General features: G+C 34.2%; 2 protein-coding genes across 8 annotated transcripts in view; both read left to right on the top strand.

The window, feature by feature from the left end:
- Positions 1 to 19,312, top strand: part of LOC138333787 (tumor necrosis factor alpha-induced protein 8-like) — an 83,081-nt gene that overhangs the window by 29,438 nt on the left and 34,331 nt on the right. For 4 of the 7 annotated variants that reach the window (XM_069282369.1, XM_069282368.1, XM_069282378.1 and 1 more), the window contains one exon: positions 5,377 to 5,530. The gene's annotated coding sequence lies outside the window, so the exon portion shown is untranslated. Of the gene's footprint in view, positions 1 to 5,376; positions 5,531 to 12,836; positions 12,862 to 15,823; positions 15,843 to 19,312 lie in introns of those variants that run through there. The other 3 variants (XM_069282376.1, XM_069282384.1, XM_069282377.1) reach the window with 3 other exon arrangements.
- On the top strand, positions 10,332 to 10,688 carry LOC138332686 (uncharacterized). The gene has a single exon (XM_069280677.1). It carries the CDS (start codon positions 10,332 to 10,334, stop codon positions 10,686 to 10,688), a length of 357 nt encoding a protein of 118 aa, XP_069136778.1.

Below are 19,312 nucleotides of genomic sequence, written 5' to 3'. Positions count from 1 at the left end.
TGACCCGCGGGGCCTTAGACGGCAATAGATGCGAAGTCAGAAAGGTCAATTAGGCTACTATTTTCATATAAATTACTTTGTCTCTGAACCTATTTATTGGATAGCATATTTGTATGGTATCAATAGCATCATTGTATGGTTGTGATTCAAAATTAAACTTTGGAAGTCAATTTTGCTTATTTTTTTAATTGTCAGAGTCTTGTGATAATTACTAACAAAAAACCAGGTGTGCGATACAGGTCCTCTGGGCCACTTCTTAAAATCAGATTTTCTAGGAACATTTCATGTCATGTTGGCACAATATTAGACAACTTTGTCATTACGAGACTGACAATATAAGACAAGCATCTTGAATGAGGCAGCCAATAATAATTTATTGCGTCATAAAATGTTCAAACTATTTAATAGCATTATTCTATAGAATTAAAGATATTATTTTTGATTGTTTAATGAGGCTATGTCTTGAAAATGTTCTACTTGAAATGGAATCTAGTACCATGGAAACCACAAGACGCAGTAACAGATATTTCTCTCTTCAGATGCAAAATGATTTTAGTGATTACAAGTCTTTGCATTTATCAAACTTCAGATGTAGTTGTGTATTGTGCATTGCTCGTAAATATTTGGGTATTTGTTGGTTAGGATTAACAGATGTTTTCTCTGGGGGCGAAAGCAGTGCAATAACACATCTTAATGGTTTGGGTTACCAAAGCTATTAATGTGCCAAAAGAGGAGTTTTAGGTTGTGCAGTTTAAAATCAATTTAAGACTATGCTAAAGGAAAAGAAATACGGTAAAGGTCTTCTAGTTTTATAAATGAATTGATTCTTTAGATTGTGTGATTGGTTCAAAGCTCTGTATCAACATCAGACAGCTACCAAAGAAATGACTGTATATCTGTGTTACTGTATTCGACCCAATTAGCGCCCAGGGCATTTGAAATATTGAAAAATTGAAAAGATGCTTAGTAAGATGAAATTATTGCAAAGCAAAGTACAAACTTATATAGTTTCTATAGTTTTTGTCTTATTTACGCCCAGGCAATTGAAATTGAGGAATCAAAAGGCGGAGGGGTGCTTATAGAGACATGGGCGCTTATTGGGTCGAATACGATTTGTTTTCATTTTTGCAGAAGTTGCTCTGCATCATTTTGCTCCCTAAAACACAAAATTTCATCACAACTTGAAGCCAACTTTATTGTGTGTTTGATTTATTTTCGTCAATTTCGTGATCCAAGCAAATTCACCAAAGTTCATCTTAACAAATTGATATCTACATCATCTATATTGATAGGAATTTCAATTCAATTTTTAAATCCGCTAATGTTATTCTTTGTGATTTTGTTTTGAAAAACTAAACACAAATTTAGTAACAACAGAAGATAGTAAGTCTACATTATCTCAGGGTTGTGAAAAAGAAAAGTAAGAAATCTGAAATGTGCAACCACAACTGAAAGATAGATTTTGGTGGTGACAGTTCTTTGGTGTATATTCTGAGCAATGTAGAATGAAATATATCTGGGCCTACCATGCTTACGGCCAGGTACAAAATGGTCTGTATCTCTGTACTAGTGGTGAAATGTCTGACAGTGAATCCCTTTGGCAAAATTGTCTATGCTTTTAGGTTTCCAATTATTGCATACTTATAGATACATGTACATGTATATTTTTACTCAGAACAAACATAACAATCATATGATATCTACTTTACCGCTCACAAGACGTCAAATTCACAATCTGTAGGACTGCTGTACAATTTTCCTTTGAAAAAAACAGAATATTTGTTTGTATTTCAAATAATATCTGGCTGTGAATTTAATCTTTAATACTGTGCCTAGTAGTTAAGAGATATAAAACTGGCCTAATAAAATGCATACCAAGGTGTAAGTAATATTTTGCAAGATTTTTAGGTCATCTTGTCATCATGTTTTGTCCGTCATCGTGCGCCGTCTGCCGACTCACCGTGCGCCATGCGTCGTGTGTAAGACTATTTATACAAAAGCCTACTCCTCCTTAACCCTTGATTGGATTACATCCATATTTGGTGTGAAACATCATTGGGGAAGGACAATAATATTTTATATAAATGAGATAGGTCAGACCCCTAGGGGTAGAGGGGCGGGGCCCCAAAAGGGCAAATTTTCTTAATTTTAGCTTTAAAATCCTACTCCTCTTTCATCCTTGGATAGATTTCATCCATATCTGGTATGAAACATTACTGGGGAAAGACAATTATTTTCTATATAAATGAGCCTGGTCTGACTCCTATAGGGTGAGGGGTGGGGTCCCAAAAGGAAAAATTTTCTGAATTTCAGCTTTAAAATCCTACTCCTTCTTCATCCTTGGATGGATTTCATCCATATCTGGTATGAAACATCATTGAGAATATTTGTTTGTATTTCAAATAATATCTGGCTGTGAATTTAATCTTTAATACTGTGCCTAGTAGTTAAGAGATATAAAACTGGCCTAATAAAATGCATACCAAGGTGTAAGTAATATTTTGCAAGATTTTTAGGTCATCTTGTCATCATGTTTTGTCCGTCATCGTGCGCCGTCTGCCGACTCACCGTGCGCCATGCGTCGTGTGTAAGACTATTTATACAAAAGCCTACTCCTCCTTAACCCTTGATTGGATTACATCCATATTTGGTGTGAAACATCATTGGGGAAGGACAATAATATTTTATATAAATGAGATAGGTCAGACCCCTAGGGGTAGAGGGGCGGGGCCCCAAAAGGGCAAATTTTCTTAATTTTAGCTTTAAAATCCTACTCCTCTTTCATCCTTGGATAGATTTCATCCATATCTGGTATGAAACATTATTGGGGAAAGACAATTATTTTCTATATAAATGAGCCTGGTCTGACTCCTATAGGGTGAGGGGTGGGGTCCCAAAAGGAAAAATTTTCTGAATTTCAGCTTTAAAATCCTACTCCTTCTTCATCCTTGGATGGATTTCATCCATATCTGGTGTGAAACATCATTGGGGAAGGACATATATAAATGAGCCTGGTCCGACCTCTAGGGGCTGAGGGATGGGGCCCCAAAAGGGCATATTTTCTTAATTTTAGCTTTAAAATCCCACTCCTCCTTCATCCTTGGATGGATTTCATCCATATTTGGTATGAAACTTCGTTGTGGAAAGACAATCATTTCTTATATGAATGAGCCTGGCTCGACCCCTAGGGGCTGACAGATGGGGCCCTAAAAGGGCAAATTTTCTTTATTACCAAGTTGGTATGCAAGGATACAGGCAAGGATATCATTGGTAGGCAAGGATGCAAGATAGAAATCAAGGAAGTTTAAATATATATATAGCAATGTATCAGATGATTATTTATAACCACAATAAGTCCAGGACACAAGTATAGAGTGAAAAAAAAATATTTGAAAAATATTACTTAGGCACACAAGGATATAGGCTGGTACATGTGCAAGTTTATCACAAGACAAAAATATAGCTTAATTTAATTACTGATACTTTAATACTTTTACTTGGTGTGGAAGGAATTACAGTTGATTTTAGAAAGTATATTCACATTTGTAACTTAATGATAAATTTCACCTGTTTTTTATTACAAGTCTTGGAGAAAATTCAACATTACTGTAAGCATGGGCTAACCACATGTTTCTGAGGTGCACCAAATGCAGGAGAGAGTTTAATCCTGACTCATATACATGGAAAACTGACTTAGTGTTTTAACCCAAGGAAGATTTAAAACGTGTACACTTCGCTCAAATTTGTTTTTAAATCGAAACTGATGTGTATAATATTTAAACTTGGTTTCTTTATTCTGTGCATGTTACTAATTGTCAGTTAATTAAAGTACATGTAATTCATTAAAACCTTTTACTATATGAAATAAAGAAGCCTAATTAAAGCATCATTCACTTAATCTGTCATTGATATAAACATCATCAGAGTCTCAAATCTAACTCACTCACAGTACATCATGTGTATAACATGTGTTTGAGATGGTCTGCATTGTCTGGTAAAAATATCTAAAATACAAAAAAAAACAAAAAAAACTATTAAAACATTTACTTCATATTCTATGAAATTTGATTAATTATGAAAATACATCAGTTCAAAGCATTTGAGCAATAAATTGACTTTGAAATTCTGTTAAAATTGATATTCAAATTTTGGTTTTGTTTTGTTGTACATTCTATTTACACCCAGGGTTTCAGAAGTTAAGAGAACTACAACACAACACACCCCCTCCCCCTTTTAATATGTATTGCATTCTGAAACTGTCAAATTTAAGTTATTAGAAAAATACATTTGTATAATTTAACACAAATATAGAATTAATCAACGTTATTATATATACTTATAACTATGAGTAACTTTTAGAGCAATAATCATGAAATTTACTTTTACAAGCCTTTTTAAACTACTACATAAATTTTTGATAATTGACCTTGATAATATGTTGTTCTAAACATTCAAAGTTGTGTGTCATCATTGAAGTGACACTCGACATGTCAATAACCCCGCCTGTCTGCTCCTATGTAAGGATATGCCACGTGTAAAATGTAAGCATAGGTGTCACCACTCGTATCTATGTAAACTGTTATAGTCACAAGTTTTTAAGACCAATTAAATTTCTTCAGTCTTAAATTGCCACCCTATTGTCAAGTTTTCAACACTATGACATGTTGGCATAAAGCTCGAGTACCCAGAGAAAAAAGCACCAACCTACATAACTACGTCACTGAAACATCTTCCATTGATTTGACCTTTGACATTGAAATGTTGAAGTTATCAGTATGTTGGCTTGTCTCCTAACTAAATTTCACCCCTGAAATTTTATAATGAGCTCCTCCAGCTTTAGTTTTAGAAGAGTTCAAATGTGTTGGTAGGTGTTAATGATCCAAAGCCACCAGGAATCTTTTTCGACAGCTCACCCTTTAAAACTAAAGCTGTGTCTTTAAGTAGACTTTGCCTCATGAAACCAATTGAAATTGAAGTGGAATAAAAGCCATTATGTAATATGAATATCAGTGTTATCTTTGTTACTGGTATGCTTTGAAAGTGAAAATAAAATAAATACCTTTTCCAAGGTATTTTGTATTTAAAACTTTTCGTAATTAAAAAATTTAAAAATGCTGCAGTTGGCAGTTTTCATTGCCCTATATACATAAGACAGTATATGTATATCGTACACTTTTTTCCCCCAGTATTTGTGTATACATGTATACATATATCCGGTAACAGTCTCCTATACAATCCTAGAGGAAGTCTGTAACACTTGATCCGCCACGATACTACAAGCCCCAGTCCTCACTCGTACATTTAAGCCTTATTTAATGAATACAAAGGACAGAGATTTGATTTCTGTTTGGATATAGAACTTTACTTCCTTTCCAGATATAAGGAGCGACGGATACTTTAAGGAAGACTTCATATTGGAGAAAGTGGGATACGATAGTGTACGTACATACGGACATATATTTAACTGCCAGAGTCACAGAGATTCAATCCTCTTGCTGTTTAGGTGGTAGAATGTGACCAACATTAATAGGTAAGTGATATTTTTTGTTTTTATTTCCATTTCAAGGTCGGATGTAATGTTTCCGGTGGGAAACTGAAACGCCCATCGGAGACTTATAGCAAATCCCAACACTATTAGTGTGTAGTAATATATATAGCTTGTAGTATCTACAATATCTGTTTTCAGTTTGAAGTTTTCAGCTTCTGAAAGATTTTGTGTGTGAAAAAATATGAAGAGTTATAATCAGATTTAACCATCAGTATGTTTACATTTCTACAAGAGATTTAGAAATGTTTACTTAGTTTACATTGATATCTTTCAATACAAACATAGGAGAGAGTCCAGGGAGCTCTAGAGAGTCTGTGGGGGAAAGTTATCAACAAAAAAATCTATAACTTCATGGTCAAAATGAAGAAATTTCCCCCAGGAAAACTTAAAGGAATGTTTAGAAGAAAGATGTAGCTTACAACAATACTGTTTCAGTTTATACATGTTGCTTTAGGGGATAGACTCTCATCATCGCATCAGGCTGGGTTGTATTAACATGTATATCAGGCCCTAACCAGATGACTAAACAGGTTTAAGTGGGTCCAATTATCTGGGGTTGGTAGGCTGGCGAAAGGGATTAGTCTAATAGTACACTTCTGGTAGTTCTACTAACATTTATATAACAAATAAAATGTGACACCAAATGTTTAAACATAGGAATTGAGTCTTATTTAATTCATTTGGTAGAGTTGACGATTTGAGATGGTTAAAATCTAGATGATAATTTAACGAACGGTGTTATGTCATTTAGTGTTTAACCAATTTGGTGTTTTTTATAAGAACAAGTTCTGTAAATTATTATGACTGAAATTTCTGAGATCTAAATATGTATAGATTATAACTTCCATTAAAAAATATCAAATCCAAAACACAACCCAGAAGCGTCGCTGTCTCCATATAGAATCTGAAGGGAACATTAGGATATATGGAACGAGCATCGGTAACCCATACAATGTGCTCACCCACTCCTGCCCCTACTACCTCTTTACATCATTCACCCCTGGAAATATATAATGAAATGTTCCTGACTTTGAATTAGTAGAGTTCAAATGCATATCCAAGGGTGAATGAGTTTATAATCCATGTATTTTATTGCGAAAAATTTACTTCGTCTTTTCTGAGGAGTGTTGGTAATATTGAAGGTATGGTGGACGGTATTAAATTCTACGACGGAGAAATTTGATCAGTGAATTAAGAGCAATACTTCACACTTCCATATGGACGCCACATGTTAGGGAATGTGTATTTAGCATATCATGCTTAGAGAGTCATTCAAAATCCATGAAGTTTTTCCTCTTAATGTACTTCACCAAACTGTTCAGGGCCATGTGTTTCCAGTGATGACATCGCTCAGTTTATATATAATGCTGTGAGTTCTGAACCCTCCTGATTAACACAGTGTAAAAAGTCAAGAAACACAGTAACATCTGATTATATTTAGTTTTTGTTGAGAAATCTGCTTTCTGGTTTTTTTCCAAAGAACATAAATCACCCCAGGTACTGGGTATCATGTTGCCTTTTATTAGGAAACTGAGATTACGTATTGGAACTTACATATTGGAACTATACCTTTCAATAAAATGTAAAAAAAAAATTGAGTGTAAGTTCAATTTTTTTGCCACTGCAGTGTTCATATCACTGATTTGCCAGACAGGAGGTAGACAAAACTGAATAATGAAGAGGAAGCCAGCTGATAAGTTATCTTGTTTAATTTGCCAGTTTTGTATTGTGAACAGCTATAAATATGTCAGGACAGCCTCCCATATGTGCAATCATGTTATGATTATTATTTTGAAATTGTAGAATATTTCTTGTTGTGTCTCCTTGTGATAGGTGAACTTTGTAGTGCTATCTCAGCGAAGTACACCAACAAAGATACCGAGCAGGACACCCCTGTCTCAGTCACATTATACAGTCAAGGGCAAACCAGTCCTTATACTATTTATAGACACTTAGACAAAAAGGAAATTCCATATGAGTAGAGTTGTTGGATATACAGCAGCTAAACAATCACAAGACTTGACACAAATTTATCGCTCTACCATTGAAAGAAACCTTTGACAATCAATGCCATGGTGGTTTATTGAGTAGGTCATGTTTAAATTGGTTTATGTTAATAGAATTAAGAAAATGGAGCTGCATTTATACTCGCATATTAAGGTTTTTGCATTGTGAAAACATATATACATAAAATTGTGGACCTCCTAGATGATTTGTGTGGAGTGTAATCGAGGGTCCTTTAGTGTAAGTTTTGGTCAGATATGAGACCGACATTGAGGTTTTAATGATTGAACGTTACTGACAGGTAAGTGTTTACTGTGAGTCAGGGTGATCCTCTACCTCAGTGTCAATATATATAATCAGGTGTGAATGTTTATCACATGTCCAATGTTGGGGGAGTGCTCTCATATCATCCCTTAATATACTACTACAGAAATGCCTGTCACTATCATTGGTTGTCTGTCTGGATCAAAGTTAAATTCTGAGTACAATCATTGTACAATATATGCATATATCAAAATGAAGAAACTAAATTGTGAGGTACAAGTTTAACGACACCCTAGAATGATAACACTTCACTTTTTGTGGGTAAGTTCCATGTGTCTATTTTAAATCAAAATCGTTCAAGCAAAACAATTTTGATATGTTTTATGATTGATCACTGAACCATATATAATTAATCAATTATACTGTAAACATCTATGTAAATCTTTAGTCAGCTTTTAAGATACATTGATGTTAAACATCAAGTCCTTTTACAGACTCGCCGGCAGACCTCCTTAAATATTAATTTGAAATACATAAATTGAGCTGATGCTTGGTTATTGAACTATAGATCAGGGGTTTTAGTTCATCTGACATGAAGTGTGCAGGATGACATATAGTCATCATGTTTCATCTGTCGTTATGCTTCACCAAGTGAGATATCTGGTCTTGGTAACAGACCACTGGTCAGTGACTGGACTGGTATTATTTATTCAGCCTTTGGTCACAAGGCCCTCAAGGATTTGTAATTGTTTTAGTACCACTCAGTAATATAACAAATGCCAGATAAACAGTTAATTGTAATTTATTAATTATACAAATAGATGATCTTAAGCTAATTTTGTTTAAGTAATGATCTTAAGTTAATTTTGTTTAAGTAATGATCTTAAGCTTATTTTGTTTAAGTAATGATCTTAAGTTAATTTTGTTTAAGTAATGATCTTAAGTTAATTTTGTTTATGTAATGATCTTAAGTTAATTTTGTGTATGTAATGATCTTAAGCTAATTTTGTTTATGTAATGATCTTACGCTAGTTTTGTTTATGTAATGATCTTAAGTTTAGTTTATGTAATGATTTAGCTTATTTTGTTAAATTTTGTTTAAGTAATGATCTTAAGCTAATTTTGTTTAAGTAATGATCTTAAGTTAATTTTGTTTAAGTAATGATCTTAAGCTAATTTTGTTTAAGTAATAATGATCTTAAGTTAATTTTGTTTATGTAATGATCTTAAGCTAATTTTAAAGTCTAAGTCATAAAATGTTTCGGAAACTTACAGGAGTTTCTTGTACTTAACAGTGACTATTTCGTCTTTTCATAGTACAGAGTTATCTCCCATAATTACTAGGACGATAAACCAATCAAAATCTTAGCTTTTTGTTGTAGTCTGAGATCAGCATTTAAACCCTGGATATTTTGTTTCTTGCTCATCAAGATTGATTTTTTTGTGTGATTGGACATGATAAAGTTGTTAGCGAATCATCTGGGAAGTAGTTGTAGCTCACATGAAGCCATGGACTGCACCTAGAACAAAAATTGCCAATGTATCAGGTAGATGTGTGAGGGAGATGTATAATGTTCCATTCATTTAATACAATTATTTCAATGTTTGTATATAATAAACTTTGATTATAACATGCAATGGGTGTCGTTGATATAAACTTTTCTCTCACTTCTGTACATGCGATGATATGTAGAGTATTCTCATGGCCTTTAGGTAATTAGATAAAATTCATATACACACTGCATCAAATACATGTAGTAAATTTTCTGTAATTGTATTACATAGATTAATTGAGCTATAGTTGTGAAAACTGCAATGTTCCCATAATAAATTTTGTGACGTCTGCTCAGATTTGTCGGTTTCTGATAGACATCGTGTTATTTTATTGTCAGTAATATTTTTATTTCTTCAATATTGCCTGTCCTTCTATTAAAGCTATACATGTGAAGCCTAGTGTGGATTTTAAATGGCTTTGTATAGGACTATCTATTTGTATATTTAATGGACCAGAGAAACACATAAGACCTCAAGCCTTATTTATTCTATACAGATCAATGGGTAATATCAATTTATACAAGGTTTTTTTTAGTGTCCCATAGATTTATGATAAATTCACTGTCTTTTTCTCTCTGTATAGTAACAAAGAGGCTGGATTAGCCTTTGTTATTGATGTCCTTGTATTGTCACATTATACATACAAGCCAATTCATCAATGAATAATGACAGACTCATACAGTCAATATGTTGGATACAATTTTCTTATTTTTGTTTGTTCTTGTAATATATTAGCTGTAGATTACCTTGGGTTTGGATATTTTACTATAGTATGGCTGTTATAGAAGTGAAAGTGTAGGTTTGCAGATAATTGGTAGTAGTTCACAATTATATTGAATGGAATGATGACTCGACAAAATATGATTCGTTGTTTTCATGTATTCCATATTGGCTATTAGCTAAGTAGTTAAGATGTCTGACATTCTCTCATTGGTAACTAGCCCTCCAGTCCTAATCGCCCATGGCCATCTATTCCTCGTGCCACTTCTCACCACCTCTCGCTCACCACCCACCACCCGTCATCACCCGTCATCACCCATGGCCACCTATTCCTCGCGCCACTTCTCACCACCTCTCGCTCACCACCCACCACCCGTCATCACCAATGGCCACCTATTCCTCGTGCCACTCCTTACCATCTGCCACCACCTGTCATCACCCATGGCAACCTCCCCATTGCCAGCCCTTGCGCCACCCCTCGCCACCTCTCGCCTCGCCACCTCTCGCCACCCCTCGTCACCCCTCGCCACCCATTGCCACTGACTATGCCACCCTGCACCATCCCATTCATTACCCTATGCTACATTCACTAACCTGAACAGAAATTCTACCACAGTGTACCACCCTGAGCCACTCTTAATCACCCATGATGCCCATGCAGTTTCACCACCCTACTCCACTCTGTACCAATCTGTACCACCTAGAATCACTCTATGTCACTCTTATGATGCCACCCTCATTGCCCTACTCCATTATGGGCAATCCTGTGACACATGATGCTACCCTAGCTGCCCCACTCACCCTGTTCCATATTGGTCACCATCCACAGTAAGTATAGTCATGGTTATGGTGAACTTATGATGAGTTACACAAGAAATGAAACATTCCAGGTTTACTGTAGGGTTAAATTTCCTGCTGTGTGTAGTACATATCCATCAGATACACTAGTCAATCAGTGCTAGCAATTCTTGTTTTAAAACCCTTGTATGATCATGAGAAGAAAACATTTTCACAAAGAAATCTTCCAATGACTCAGTTTAAAACTCTATACACTAATGTTCATGAAATATATTTTAATTGTAAATGATTCAGAAATTTTAGACCCAAAATTGTATGGCTAAATTTTAAACAGCTTCCCACATCATCTTTTACGATTTTGAGACATGCTGGATTTTGATGTTGCCAACTACTGTCATGATTACTGAATATAATCAATAAATTAATATGAATATTTTTTAAATTCAACAAATGACATGTCAGAAAATTATAAAACACCTGTTGATAGAGTGAGATAGTTATAAAGTTGTTTAGATATACTGACGACATTGTATCGTCATGGTAATATGTACTTCCTGTGTGTCACTTCCTGTCAAAGGATGTACAAGTACTTGTAAATCTCTCACAATAGCAAAAATATCTCAACAAAAGTGGCAGTTTGAACTCTGGAACTGTTGAGTAAATCTGCAATTTGTATCCTCTTTAGGCTAGTTGTGGATTGCTTATGGCAGTTTTATGCATATTCATAAAGATAAAGGTCCGACTTTCAGAGCTTAATCACGACAGAATGCACACTCTATGAGCTACCTTTTCACCTATGATAGACAAAAACAAAATTTAACCTTTCAGTATGTTTTTGGATAATTTTGAAAGATGCAAATTTTAAGAAATATTCCTAATCAAATTATGGTATCGGAATAATGTAGAAATAAAGAATCAATATTGTTATGATTGAAATCAGACTTAACCATCAAAGGAGCAACCATGTGGGTACAAATAGTTATAATTAGATGTCCAGGTATATATATATATTACCAGTGACCTTCACATCAGGGTGGTGAGGTCAAAACTATGTGAGACAGCTAGTTACTATATATACTGGATAGAAATACTACATGTCATTGGTTTTTCTCCTGGTACTCTGGCCAACTTTCCCACACCTCCGAATTTGAACTTGGTGTGTCTTTAAATGACCTTGGCAGTTAATTGGAAGATTAACAACAATAAACCATGTAATAAATTGTCAAGATACCTTAAATCAGACAAATTTCAGAAACCGATATGAAAGACTGTTTGGGAGTAGATAGACTAGTTAAGTTCAAGGTCATTTTACATTTGTAACATCTGTGCCTGGTTTTTCCACAGACACCTCCCAGTCTGTGCTGCACTTGAAGTGCTGTTTATAAGTCTGCCTGTGACATATGTATGTTAGTGACAAAATAACGAGCAACTCAAACAAGTCACCCTGGATATGTGTGGATGGGTTACAGACGATTTTCACAAGTGTTGACAGCAACGCTACAATTTATGTCAACACGTATAAGTTCTGTACTGAAATTGGCTCAATTTTTTGCTTCCTAAAAGATTGAAGCTAGATTAGAGAATGTGAGAATGACGTTGATGTATAAAAATCATATAAAAGTGCTTTGTCTGGAAGCAAATGAATGTTTTCAGCAGACCTACCAATATTTGGGAAAACGTGCCAATCCACACATCTAATGCTGTGAATGAATGCTAACTGCAATATGTTTTCACTGCAATAATCTAGCTGTCAACAGATAAAACTTCGAAGATCTGATTTCTATTAACCTTAATCACAGAAAACTTTGGCAATGGAATACATTGAAGTTTTCTTGCATTGATGTACAGCTAAAACAACCTTGAGGGATAGGTCTGGGGTACTCGCTTGTGATATTTAGTTCTTGGAATTGGGAATGTATTCTTTGATTGCAAAGCTTATATCTATGGATAACATTAACATAGGTTTCTTACAGGTAAGCATGATAGAAACGGTACGTATGTTCCTTTGGGAGTGAATTTTATCCATGGAAAATTTTTTGTGAACGCTTGTGTTTCCGAGTTTTAAAATCTTGAATGCTTTATTGTAATATATTTTGTTTATTGTTCTCATCAACAGTTAAGGTCAGCTACGAATTTGGCAGCTTTTAGTTATAAGTTAAAAGTTGAAGTATCTGAGAAAAAACCAGAAACCATAAATCTTGACTTAAAAATTGTTGTTAAATTGTAATTAGCTTAATCACCTTTTGAACAACTGGGCCCTGATGTAGAGTTTAAGGTGATAGAATGCTTGAAAACTAAATTTGACTCGGTTGATATATATATATATAATGAATGGAACAAAGGATCTCCTTGTCTTAGAACTGCTGTAAAATTAGGAAGTACAGCATCTAGATGATCTTGTGTGAAGAACGGGAAATATTACTGTAGAACAAAATCATCTACAATATCAATACAAGGAAGTTTCATAGTTTAAATTTTTTCTGTAAAGGACTACATTTTTACAACAATGTACATGAAGTCGTGTTGCTATACTAGTTTGTCAACATCTACCATAGAAAATCAATGACTGTAACAATCTATTTCTTTAGAACAACCAGGTCTAAAGTTGGTGACAACTCATCAGTTGTAATATGATAACAAGTATTTAAAAAAAAAAATCTGTAATTAGCACACCTTTCACGATTATAAATATCTCCAAATGTGACCTTATATTTCCAACATAGACTATTTATGGTGTATGATAGTTTGACTCAGTATATCTAGGTTATGGTGAGATAATTGTACTTTTGTCTGGATAACGGTCTGATCTTAACATATTATTTGGTTTCCAAGGTATTGTGATATCAAACTAACTGTTATACACTATTATATAATCAATATCAAGGCTGATATATATCGAATAACAGGATATAAAAATGACATAGGTTTAGTGCTGGGCTGAAATGGGAACTACAATGTTATAATATTCAGGATATAAAAAATGACATAGGTTTAGTGCTGGACTGAAATGGGAACTACAATGTTATAATATTCAGGATATAAAAAATGACATAGGTTTAGTGCTGGTCTGAAATGGGCACTACAATGTTATAATATTCAGGATATAAAAAAATGACATAGGTTTAGTGCTGGACTGAAATGGGAACTACAATGTTATAATATTCAGGATATAAAAAATGACATAGGTTTAGTGCTGGACTGAAATGGGAATTACAATGTTATAATATTCAGGATATAAAAATGACATAGGTTTAGTGCTGGTCTGAAATGAAATGGGAATTACAATGTGCTTATAATATGTCAGGATATAAAAAATGACATAGGTTTAGTGCTGGGTCTGAAATGGGCACTACAATGTTATAATTCAGGATATAAAAAATGAATAGGTTTAGTGCTGGTCTGAAATGGGAACACATGTTATGATATTCAGGATATAAAAAAATGACATAGGTTTTAGTGCTGGGTCTGAAATGGGAACTACAATGTTATAATATTCAGGATATAAAAAATGACATAGGTTTAGTGCTGGTCTGAAATGGGCACTACAATGTTATATTATTCAGGATATAAAAAATGACATAGGTTTAGTGCTGGTCTGAAATGGGAACTACAATGTTATAATATTCAGGATATAAAAAATGACATAGGTTTAGTGCTGGTCTGAAATGGGCACTACAATGTATATAATATTCAGGGATAAAAAATGACATAGCTTTAGTGCTGGTCTGAAATGGGAACTACAATGTTATAATATTCAGGATATAAAAAATGACATAGGTTTAGTGCTGGACTGAAATGGGAACTACAATGTTATAATATTCAGGATATAAAAAATGACATAGGTTTAGTGCTGGACCTGAGGATATAAAAATGACATAGGTTTAGTGCTGGGCTGAAATGGGAACTACAATGTTATATATTCAGGATATAAAAAATGACATAGGTTTAGTGCTGGACTGAAATGGGAACTACAATGTTATAATATTCAGGATATGAAAAATGACATAGGTTTAGTGCTGGACTGAAATGGGAACTACAATGTTATAATATTCCCACATTTTTTACTCATCTAGTCCAAACAACTAAGGTAAGATTATGATCCATAACGTGGCATCCAGTGGCTATCATCCAATGTTTTATATAGCATATTGTATCTGAAACACACAAGGTATCTTTCATTATTAACTGAAAGTGCACCAGTATTTAGTGAAATGACCTTTGCTTTCTCTCAACATAAATAGTTCACTTAATTGCCTCTTTAATTGAATTCTCCTTTCTTGAATGAATGATTATGAATATTTTTTTTTTTTTATGAATTTTCTGAATGTGCTCACTAGATTGGTTCATGAAGAAATAAAATGTAAACAAGATACGTTAATGGAATGCTATCAGGAATAGAGTTTATCAGTAAAATGTTAGGTATAGTTCCAATTGTGTGTGAATGGAATGTAAATGATATAATTATCAGCCTTTAATCACCGCTGTGGGCTTCTAGTCAAATATCAAAATCTGTGATGACAATTAATGTTGTAGCTATCGCCATGCAGCAATATTTTAGCTTTGTATTCAGCTATTTCAGTACAAAATAAGTTCTAATAGCTCAAATGTTTTGAGTGTTTCTATCTTTGAGAAATGGTCTGGACTTTTCTGTTAATGTTGTATCAACGAGCAAAGAACTATTCTTATTTTTCTGGATGGCACGTGTCCTACCTGTTGCAGTGTATATACATTTACGCTGTCCCCATATCCTTATTAAACATAAATGAGGAAGAATGCACAAATCAAGTGCTGTGGAATTTAAGGAAATTTCAGATAGGCATGCCGTACACAGTATTTTTAATTAATTACCTCTGCTCTATATCTCAGGCTGTGGAGGGTCATTAATTTGGAAGCTTTGAGCTATAGAAAACAGTTAACAGGAAGATTCAGGATGATTTTACAGTTCTTCAGTATGGTAAGGATAGGAAATTAACTGGTGGTATCTACATTTGTAGTATGGTTGTCGGTCGTGGTCGGCAGCACTGGGGTAAACATCCAGCTGTCACCGTGGGCTACAACAGGTGAAACTGACAGGTGTACAGATTAAAAGATTGATACATAGTATTGTTATCATAAATTAATATCCGTCTGTGCTAATCAATATATCGAAATGTAAAAACTAATGAAAATTTCAATATTCGAAATATGAAATATTTAAAAGCATGTTTCAAATAATTTGAAAATTCCTAATATGGTTGTAAATGAGATATAGATTTGTTTTATTAATTACATGTTTTTAACAGTACACCAGCTGTCAATCAAACGAGAGAGGACATTGTCATACAGAAAAGGACTTTAAATTTGTATTTTGCATTGTTTATGTTCTGAAATGAAATGAAATATTGCAGAATTTGCTGCTGTATACGTAAACAGTAGCATGGCTAAACATATACCAGCTTGTATCATTATGGGGCAATAATGGACAATTTTAGAAAATGTAGATATGATGTTTATTAACCATAGTATATTGATCATATCTGACCATAACATGACTGACAATGACTGTTGATCATGATTGACCATAACCTGGCTGACAATGACTGTTGATCATGACTGACCATTATATGGCTGACAATGACTGTTGATCATGACTGACCATAACATGGCTGACTTTGACTGTTGACCATGACTGACAATAACATGGCTGACTATGACTGTTGACCATGACTGACGATAACATGGCTGACAATGACTTTTGATCATGACTGACCATAACATGGCTGACAATGACTATTGATCATGACTGACCATAACCTGGCTGACTATGACTATTGACCATGACTAACCATAACATGGCTGATATGACTGTTGACCATGACTGACCATAACATGGCTGACTATGACTGTTGACCATGACTGACCATAACATGGCTGACTATGACTGTTGACCATGACTGACCATAACATGGCTGACTATGACTGTTGACCATGACTGACCATAACATGGCTGACTATGACTATTGACCATGACTAACCATAACATGGCTATATGACTGTTGACCATGACTGACAATAACATGGCTGACTATGACTGTTGACCATGACTGACCATAACATGGCTGACTATGACTGTTGACCATGACTGACCATAACATGGCTGACCATGACTTTAGCCCAAGTTTGACCAATTGGTTTGATAAAAACCATGTTAGCCTCCTGTAACACAACATGGTTTACCATTGTTGACCGTGATCTCATGAGGTGGTGTGCCATGGGTAACCATAATTTTTTATGGTTAAGTAATACCATAGCCTTGTCCACAGGGTTTGATGATAGGTATAAAGTTAGAAAATGTATAAACAAATCACAGAAAATACCTATATATTTAGGATCAGAAAATCATAACTGCTGCAAAATAAACCTTGATCATAAAACGTTTTGATACTGGTGTTGAGTGTTTAAGATGTGGTCCATGTAAAAACTTTAAAAAATCAAATTCTATCATCTTGGGAAACTTAAAAAACACTGCATGATTAAAACAAATATTTATAGTTTTGACCTTCAACCATTGGTTGATTGGTGCTGGCGATGGTGGGAGTGAATTACAGGAAGTTCCTCCAATTTCAGATTTAACAACATTAGGGGTCTATTGAGTAATAAACTATTTGAATTGCTGGGTCTCTGACAAGATTATCTAGAAGGCTTGTGCCAGTGTGAAATGGTAACTGATACCACTGGCTGAAAAGTTGTGGGGTCTCCGATAAAGGGGATCAGGTTATACCACAAACTTATATATCTCTAGTAAATGATTTTTGGGTGTGAAACCTGCCTTAACTTTCCCAAGCTGAATTCTAAAATACTTAACTACCCCCTCCCCCTTACCATGATTTACCGTATTTATTCCAGTTAATAAGCACCCTGACGCTTATAAAAATGAAAAAAAAGGGAATGCTTAATAGAACCAAATTTGGATTAGCTTTTCATAAAATTATTAAGGTTTTCATCAATTCAGTCAGAATGTAAATTTGGATTAGCTTTTCATAAAATTATTAAGGTTTTCATCAATTCAGTCAGAATGTGATTCGAGGTCTGTAAAATTTAGGCCCCAATAAGGAGAAGAGGGGCGCTTAGAGGAATGGTAGAGTGCTTATTGGATGTGATACGGTAATTCAATATTATTTGGAATGTCTGAAGGAGAATTTAATCCACCAAGACTGGTGGAATATTGATGAATTAAAGAGATTATTTAAATCAATTAAGATTAATCATTGAATTCAAACTTTGAAAAATTAAGTAGGAGAAAAAAGACAATGAAGTGTTTGCATATTAAGGGAGTATACAATATGTTACTTTCCTTTATTTTATTGACATAAGTAGTTAGAAGCTATGTACCATGAGGTATGGATGAGATAATAGTACTATAACAGCTAATGACTTAGTAGTGTTCAGTGATCAGATTTACTCTGTACCAAGTTAGAAACAAGAGGATTAATTGTTACAGAAAATAATGCCTATCATAATGTAATAAACTTAGGGAGAAGTGACCAGGTCATATATAAGCAGAGTTTTGCTACACGCATATTAACCTGCACTCAAAGTTGAAATTGTTACACTGGACAGAAATAGATTAGAGTAGCTAATGAGGAAGTTGGTGCATGTGATGTTTTATAGACACAGAATTACCAGGAAGTCATCATGTTTCTTATAATCAATATCATCTTTTAGAACTGATCACTTCGAATATCTTCGTTATAATCTTAAATTGAAGCTGATGCATATATAGGTGTGGTGATACCTAGAGTAGAAGGAAACTCAGAATTTCATTTGTCCAAAATTTGTAATTTGTTACAATTAGACTTATGTATTATCAAATTTTTCTTGGTGATATTTACTCCTTGTATTTATATAGTTCTGCGCCCTTCAACTGAGAAATGCACTGGTCTGTACTATTGTGTCTGTGCTGTGTTCATTGATAGGAGACTTTAATTGTTTTAATTGAAAGTGTAAGCCACCAGATAGAACAATTTGTAAGGAACACCCACATGAAAAATGCCAAAAAAAACAAACAATAACACTCAAAATCTTGATTAAAAGTGGAAAAGGATGATAGGAATTTTAAAAGTTGGACGTAAATAAAGAGCCAGAAATTTACAGGTATTATCAATACATGTGCATCTGCTAGAGGATGAAGATCCATATAGAGTAATCCTTGCCAAGAAAGTAGGCATTTAATGATGTAAGTGTTAAGGCTTGTGTATAATAGGTATAGTAGGACCGGTTTATTGTACCTGGGCCAACTGTTGTAAGGGTGATACACATCCCGTGTATTTCATTATACTATAAGTGGTATATATGTTACTGTCCATCTACAATAGATAGGTAAATAAGAATATACCCCTGATTCAAACGCTCTGTAACAGTTTGTATGTACCTATAGCTTACTAA

This window comes from Argopecten irradians, chromosome 10 (assembly GCF_041381155.1).
Source record: "Argopecten irradians isolate NY chromosome 10, Ai_NY, whole genome shotgun sequence".
Taxonomy (NCBI): Eukaryota; Metazoa; Mollusca; class Bivalvia; order Pectinida; family Pectinidae; genus Argopecten; species Argopecten irradians.
This window is presented reverse-complemented; position numbering and strand designations above follow the sequence as displayed.

Excerpts from the sequence above, each read along its gene's own strand:
- LOC138332686 (XM_069280677.1), top strand. The coding sequence starts at position 10,332 with ATGGCCATCTATTCCTCGTGCCACTTCTCACCACCTCTCGCTCACCAC.